This window comes from Mesoplodon bidens (assembly GCF_964165515.1).
Source record: "Mesoplodon bidens genome assembly, chromosome: 2".
Lineage (NCBI taxonomy): Eukaryota > Metazoa > Chordata > Mammalia > Artiodactyla > Ziphiidae > Mesoplodon > Mesoplodon bidens.
In genome coordinates, this window is record NC_138177.1 from 80,282,104 (window position 1) to 80,290,489 (window position 8,386).

Genomic DNA, 8,386 nt, shown 5'->3' on the forward strand with positions numbered 1-8,386 from the left:
AAACTACCACTGGCATTTTTCACAGAACTAGAACAAAATATTTCACAATTCATATGGAAACACAAAAGACCCTGAATAGCCAAAGCAATCTTCAGAAAGAAAAGCAGAGCTGGAGGAATCAGGCTCCCTGACTTCAGAGTATACTACAAAGCTACAGTAATCAAGTCAGTATGGTACTGGCACAAAAACAGAAATATAGATCAGTGGAACAGGATAGAAAGCCCAGAGATAAACCCACACACATATGGTCACCTTATCTTGATAAAGGAAATTAGAACACTACCTAACACCATACATAAAAATAAACTCAACATGGATTATGTGGCTCTCCTACCCTCTCTGCTCAACGTGGGCTGCCTTGTACAGTCCCCGAATCCCTCTGTGTGCCTTGCCACATGGAGAATGTATATGACTTCTACAAAGCAGATATGACTTCAGAGTGCCCACAATTGGATGGGAAGCTCTCCATCCAGTGCTACTTATGGGCCCTGGACCGATGCTGCATGTTATACCGTCAAAAGATCCAGAACCAGTGGGAGCAAAGTATGGGGCTCAGAGGGCAGAAGGTGGGGACCCTATTTACATGAGGCCAAGAGTATGTCCTAAACTCTTAAGACAAGGACTCTGTTCTCCTCTGCAAATGATCACAAGAGAATCGTTTCATGTCCCCTTCTTCTGACATCCTTTCCTGGGCCTAGGCTAAAGTCCCTTTGGAAGTCACCCAAAGTCAAGTATGAAATTGCCTCTAACTTGAATTAAATGAAAGAAAGTAAACAATCCAAGGTCAAAGCTGAAGCCAGTGGGTGCCAGCCACCTGGGGAGGTACTGTGTGAATCAGAGTGACCATGTCCTGTGGAGGCCAGGATTCGTTTCTGATGAAGTCAGGAGTGATTCGACTCTTGGTTTATAGTTTGCCACCTTTTAAAGTCTGGTTGATGTTGAAAATTCTTACCCATATTTTCAGTATACTTAAGTGTTATCAGTAATTTTTTTTCTTTGCCTGGTAGTGTTGGAAGTTGATTTTATTTTCACCTTACTTTCTGAAGTTTTCTGCTAAAAAATATGTACCAATTCCATAATCAGAAAAGAAATGAAGCTTCTTTTAAAAATAGAAACCCATATACTTAAAAAATAAAGGTGGGGGGTGTTCCTACCTGTTTAGCCATGCCCAGATGGACATCTAAAAAAGGCAGGTTTCAGTGTGGGAAAAGGCATGTGCTGAAGCATCAGAGCATGGATGCTTTAGGGGTGTCCTGAAGCATCTTGCCCCTCTCTGCTGCACTGGGTGGGATGCTGGCTGCCTCCATGGGAAAGGAGTCAACTTGGACGTCTCTGCCTCTGCCCATCCACTGTAAAATTGTTATTGGTTAATTGCTCTGGCATCCTCTGAATTCTTATGACATTCTAATTTTAGTCCTTAATCTCATATGGAATTTGATCAATGCCGCTTTGGATCTCAGCACCAAATTGTAAACTTTCCTAAGGGCAGAGGGTGCATTGCGCTTCTCTTTGGAATATGAGAGAGTCTGGAGTGTAGATCCAGAGACACCAGAACCCAAAGCCAAAGCTAGCTCTTTTCAAGCTGGGTGACCTTGGACACGTGACTCGGCTTCATATTTTGGAGACTGTTTTCTCCCCTGGAAAATAGAGAAAATAATACAGTATGAGGTTGATTTGAGGAATTATTTGTCATAGAGTTTGGCAATGGCAGACAGGAAGAAAATATTTGTTTCTTTACCTGTTTTATGAGTAGAGTGCTTAGTAAAATGCTTGTAAAATGAATGAACAAACCTCTGTGTGTTTGCTGGAGGTAGGAGCCAGTTTTCTGGGAGACCTCAGCACAGTTAGATCTTGGAGAGTATGTCTAAGTGGATCATGCCACATCCTTGCTTTCACACTTCTTCTTCCAGCTGGCATCGATCGACATTTCACTCCTGATGATTTACAGTTTATGATCTTTCACACACCCTTCTGCAAGATGGTCCAGAAATCCCTGGCTCACCTGATGTTCAATGACTTTCTGTTAGCCAGTGGCAACACACAGACCGGCCTCTATAAGAGGCTGGAAGCCTTCAGGTGAGTCCTCTTCATAAGAAGGAGGAGGCTTCCTCATGCCTTGAGTCTGGAACACCAGCCACTCCTGTGGGAAAAGACAACAATCCTCCAACACAGTAGAAATGACACCAAGTCCTCACGTGGGTTAGTGCATTATTGTCTTCTCAGAGACCTCACTCTGTATCTTAGGGAGCACAGGGGCCCTGCCAGAACCTCTAGATCAAGTGACTATAAGAAGCTTCGGAGAGTAATAAAAAGGGGAAAGGGAGTGTGACTCCCTTATTCAGGCAATAAACATGTTATGAACATCAACTATGTGTCAGACATCATACTAAAAGTGGACGTGACTCCATGATACCTGCCTAGAGGATCTCACAGTCTGTACAGAAAGAAACACCTAGAAGCAAATAATCACAATGCAGGATGGCAACTTGGGGAGTGTCTGGTCTCATTCCCACTAGCCATTGGCTTAATGAACATCTTGCTTGTTGCCTCAAATCCCCGCACCTATGAAATAGAGATAGTCCAGCTCACTCCCCTTTGATGTCAATAAAGCAGGGAGAATGCTGTTTATTGATGCGATACTCCAAGACATTCAGAAAAGAAGAATACAAAGAGTTCTCACTGGGAAGGGAAGCTTTCCCTTTCTTCTTGGTATCTGTTCAAGTTTTGGAGTATTTTACCAACATCTGCCCCTGTTTCTAACTACTACTGCTAACCCTGCCACTAACATCCAAATTAGCACAAACACCGCTTCTAAGACCTACCCCATGGAAAAAAAAATTTCTAACATATACCAAAGATAATAGCTTAATATCTCTAATATATGAAACTCTCATCAATAATCAGAAAAACAGGGCTTCCCTGGTGGCGCAGTGGTTGAGAGTCCGCCTGCCGATGCAGGGGACACGGGTTCGTGCCCCGGTCCGGGAGGATCCCACGTGCCGCGGAGCGGCTGGGCCCGTGAGCCATGGCTGCTGAGCCTGCGCGTCCGGAGCCTGTGCTCCACAACAGGAGAGGCCACGACAGTGAGAGGCCCGCGTACCGCAAATAATAATAATAATAATAATAATAATGTTAGAGAAGCTGACAATGTCATAGAGAAAATTAGTTAAGGAAGCATGCTAAACAGAATGCATAGCATGATTTTACTTTCCAATAAACTGTATAAAGTTAGGAATGGATTCCACAAGAAAACTATGACCTAAGTGCTCTCTCTGAATGGTAAGACTATTAGTGACAGTTTTCCTCTGTGTTTTCTGTATTTCCAAATATTCTACTATAAAAAACATGTGTCCCAAAGTCTTCTCTCCAGTAGCTGTTACACTTTTCCCATTGCTGCATTCCTTCCCTCATGTGGCTTCTTGCCTGGCCTATTCCTCTGGCTGCCTCACATGGGGGCTAAAGCTGGAAGACACCTACACTAATAAGGACATAGAAAAAGCATTTCAAAAGGCCTCTCTAGACATGTTCAACAAGAAGAGCAAGGCCTCCCTCTACCTCTCCACACACAACGGGAATATGTACACTTCATCCCTGGATGGATGGATGCCTGGCCTCACTTCTGTTCCAGTGAGTACTGCATGTGACCCCACCTCCTCTTACCCATGACCTCTGGTCTGAGGGTTCAACCAAGTTTTGTTCCTCTTCTGGTTCAGAAGTTTTTCAAAAAGGAAAGAAAGAAGGAAGGAAGGAAAATGAAAGAAACAGGTTTCAAAGGTGTATGTGTAGGCAGATTTACCATCAGTATTAAACAGTGGTCTCCAAAGTGAAGTGCACGTATGATGCCAGGGGATGAGCAAGACCTATTTGGTGCAGCAGGAAAATAGTAGAACTTTTATGCATATTTTGATCTCATCCTTTAAAATCTCTGTACTCAGTAAAGCATGTTGGTCAAGAGATTCTAGCTTTAGAGCCCACAACCTGTGTTCAAATCTCTTTACCATTTATTAGCTTTGACTTTGGAAAAATACTTAACCTTTATGTGCCTTCTTTTTCCCAACTATAAAATTTGTACAATAAAAATACCTATCTTCTAAGGTTTTGATGAATGTTAAATGTCTAAAGCACTTAAAACAGTAATGCTCAGCAGGGGCTCAAATGTTAGTTTTTATTTTTATAGATATTCTATTTTGTGGATTTTACAAGAAAACACTTGTACTAGTACATGCATACAACATGAGAAAAATATATATGTATATCATTAGACTTGCTCAAATTATTCCTAATGAGGATATAATAAAAAAAAAGTTACAACTGCTGAAGCATTGCCAGTCAACATGGGAGCCTTGAGATGAGTCCAGTGGTCTGACCTTCACTTGGAGGTGTCTTCAGAGTTCACTGAATTCATCTTGTCTTCCTGGGTGGGGAGAAGTTCCTGTTACATCCCAGAAATTCTGTTATGCTCACTGTGACTTCTGTATCTTAGACTTTAGCTGTTCTCCTCTTGGTAAGTTTTCCTCCTTCTGGGCCTACCTTCCTCCTTCTGGGCCTACCCCCAGGGTCTTCCAGAAGTCCCTGTTTGTGTCTAGTTGCAAGAGGTTGACTAGACTGGTGGCTTATTTGCAGTGCGGAACATAATGTTGATGTGTGGTTTTAGGTTTTGATTTCTTTCCCCGCAGTCTCTCTGCTCAGGACTTGGCTGGCTCCAGGATTGGTGCCCTCTCTTATGGCTCTGGCTTAGCGGAAAGTTTCTTTTCATTTTGGGTGTCCCAGGATGCTTCGCCAGGTGAGTCCAGTCTTTTTATCAGGCACTTCTGGCCAGTTTCATCTGGTAAAAGAAACCACTTTCTGCCTCACCACTACCAAGGCTCCCACCTTGACAGAATTATGTTGTGATTAAGAACAAAGGAAAGCCCTGAAGGGATTTAAGCAATAGAGTAAGTTTGTCTAATTCGTGTATTAGAAGCACTTCCCTGGTTACTACTTAGAGACTAGACTGATGAGAAACAAAGGTGAATATGGGGAAACCGGTCAGATTGTTCCAGCAAATAGTCTAGGCTAGAGGTGATGGTTTGGTTGCAACTGGTTAAAGAGAAATTGATGGATTCGAGATATCCAGTAAACATTTGTTGATTATTTTATGATGGATGTGATCAAGGGCATACATCTAAGCGCTAAATGGGATACACCTTGACTAAATGAGGGCCTGTTTGTATGTTTTGCTAACATTATGTTTGCTGAGCTTTATCATTTCTTGACATTCTAAGCCATACACAGAGCACTTTTCCCTGGGGCGGGAGCTCCCACAGAGCCTGGCTCTCCATTGGACTTGTGATTGGTAAGCAGTGATGACAATGAAGTAAGTTTAAGAGTCTTACTTTTGCTTCCCAGGCTCCGCCCACTGGAGAAGCTGGTATCCAGTACATCAGACCTGCCAAAAAGTCTCACCTCCTGGAAGCATATGTCTCCTGAGAAGTTTACAGAAATAATGGACCAAAGAGAACAATTCTACCACAAGGGTAAGAAAAAAGGCAGAAAGAGAGGAGGAGAAGGCAATTTTTCTCAGATTCTATGCCAGGAGCTGAGAGCCAGGGATTCATCAGAAGTCTAGAGTATAGTGGGTGAGAGTGACGACTTCTATCAGATATGATTGGGAGAAAGTTTGTTAAGTTCAAAAGGGGAAGAACTGGGTGGGGAAGCAGAAGGCAGAGTTGGGAAGAGGTAGGAGGCAGCATGTGACTTTCCAGCACTGAGCATAGATAACCACCCAAAACAGGATACTGGACGATGAAGTCCCATGAAAGCCAGATGTATGGTCTTTGAAAATACAATCTATGCAACAGTTGAAAAAGCCCAGATTTTGGAGCCAGATATCAGTCTAAGCTGAGCTGTGATACTTATCAGCTCTTTATATTTGAGAAAATTATTGAACTTTTCTCAGTTGCCTCATTTCTAAAATCATACGAACTTTGCAGGATTGCCAAAGAGATTAATGAATTAATTAATGATAAATAAGTTATCAGCAAATATTACTGTCTTCTTCCAGCTACCCCCTTTCCTTACCAAACATACAACAAAATAGTGTCCCCAAAAAGCAACAAAGGAAAAGTACACCAAAGCAAAAGTTAGGACTGGAGAAACCAGATGGTGGTTTTAAAATCAGGGTAACCATATTTTTTCAAGCAAAACTTGGGACACATGACTTGCCCTGAAAAGGAGACTGAACTTATGGAATTGAGAATGTTCCAGAAAACCTAGACCTAGTAGTCATTGATCTTATCTGGAACAGGGGACATGTTAGAGCAAAAAAGAAGCCCAAATAAAATAAAAATAGGACCTCTGAGATGAACATTAATGGACAAAACTTTGAAATACTACAATGAATCAGAGTTGGAAAACTTAGGGCTAGGAAGGAAGTGTCTATTAGAAAGCAGGATGCTCTGAGGTACACCTCAAGCTAGGTACCATTGGCAGAAGGACATGATGAAGATTTCAATGGAGGGAGGGCATGTTTACTGCAGAAAAATGGCATACTCCTATAACAAAATTTCTAGTAGACAAGTCTTAGGTACTAGCTGCAAGAGAGCTGCTTCTGGTTCTTCTGATGGCCCAGTGCTCTACTGGGTGTAGACTAGGTGACCTCACCACCCCTTGCAGCACAGCCAAGAGAGCTCCATGTGAAGGTCTAGGCATCCCTATTACCATTTTCTCTTCCTCAACCCCATGCAGCCCTTTGTGAGTATTGCCTCTTCTCATTCCACAGTGAATTTCTCACCACTTGGTGACAAAAACAGCCTTTTCCCAGGCACTTGATACCTGGAGCGAGTGGATGAGCTGTATCACCGGAAGTATGCCCGGCATCTGGTCTAAAGGTGATGAGTGAAATTTTAGAGTGTAGGTGGCTTAAAGATTTTCCTCTGGGTAACAGATGCAGTTCTGAGAGTGTAAACAGGCCAGAGAGGGTTTGTAGCTTCCAAAATGATCAGAAATGGGGAGTTTGTACCACGAGGACCAAGTAAAACTCTTGGGGCTCTTTGCCCATGAAAGGCAAAAGCTGGGGGAGGGGCATGTTCTTAAATCTTGAATCTGAAAAAAAGAGTCAACTTGTTTACCTGATCTACTCATGATAGGAAGCTCCCCTAGAAGCTTGATAGAAACAAAATTAGCATCCATAACAGAAGCAGGCAGGCTGTAAACCTGAAACTATGGAACTGATTACTCCAATGGGGTGAGTCGGTAACAAAGATGAAGAGCATCAGAGAAGGAACACACCAGTGTGTTGGAGAGACTTATAAGGAAACAGGGTGCTGGGGATTCTGTGAGAGGCAGAAGCCTTGGCTGGAGGGAACCTTAGGCTAAGGGGCTGCGGGCAATCCTCCCGTCTTGTGATTCCTTCTGGGGAGAAGAAGTGAGATTTGGGAAATAAGTGGGAAGGGCATAAGGAGAGAAGAGTTTGATGGAAGTGGATGGAATCGGGAAGAGAAATAGGAGAATTCTTTATGGTACTTTTTAAAGGAAAATCAAAGATTCAGAATTAGAATCTTGTAGTGCATGAACCCAGATATCTGCCTTCAGTTCATCTTCCAAATTGGGAAGATAAGCAGAATGGAAGTGTGAGACGCAATTTCTTTTACAACCCATAAATCTCAACAGATCAGTCCCTGCACCCGAATACTTCATCTATATTTTCCTGTTTTTAAATTTTCCCCCCTACTTTGGTATATGAAGGGGGAAGACTAAAAAGGTTTGGCAAGGGCAGGGTAGGGAACAGGGAAAGATGAGGAAGAAGTCCTGGGTAAACGAGATACCCGGATAAAACAGGAAAACTGCAGGATAACGGGTGTCCTCTGTTACTGCTAACCACTGCCAGCGTTCTCAGCCCTATGGGGCAACTGAAGTGTGCCTCTGGGATGTTAGGAGGTAAGCAAGGTTGGAAAGGGGGCTGACTGGCCAGGCTACAGGGTATGGTTGAGAACAGCAGTCTCCATAAGCAGACTCATCAGACTTTGGCGCTACCAGGGAGTCATCTGTTTGTTTGCTTATCTGTTGTCTGTTTGTAATATGGTTCTTAAGGGTAAGTCAGTGGCAAAGAGGGGGCCATTAAATGTGTCAAGCTAGTTCAGTCATCAGAAGCAGAGAGAGAAGAAAGAAGAGACAGAGAAAGAGAGAGAAAACTGGGATTTTTCAAGGGAGAGTTTCCAAAGCAGGTTCCCTCCCTCTCCTGGCCCACATGCTTAAGCAGCATTGTACCAAGAAAAGAAAAGCTAGGCCTCATCCTCGTCTCACAGGAGCAGTGAACCTACACCAGTGAGACGTTAGCTGAAATAAAGGTTGTATGTCAGTGCAGTGCTCTGCGGAGCTCTGCCTCTGCACTGCCCAGCCTGCTCTC

General features: G+C 43.2%; 1 protein-coding gene across 1 annotated transcript; it reads left to right on the forward strand.

The window, feature by feature from the left end:
• Nucleotides 1–395: 395 nt before the first annotated feature.
• On the forward strand, nt 396–6,867 carry HMGCS2 (3-hydroxy-3-methylglutaryl-CoA synthase 2; the record flags this gene model as incomplete). The annotated part of the gene is given in 8 exon segments (XM_081224421.1): nt 396–543; nt 1,911–2,076; nt 3,453–3,594; nt 3,596–3,627; nt 4,677–4,787; nt 5,389–5,516; nt 6,761–6,807; nt 6,811–6,867. Coding segments are annotated over 8 exon segments (831 nt in total).
• Between the last annotated feature and the right edge of the window lie 1,519 nt (nt 6,868–8,386).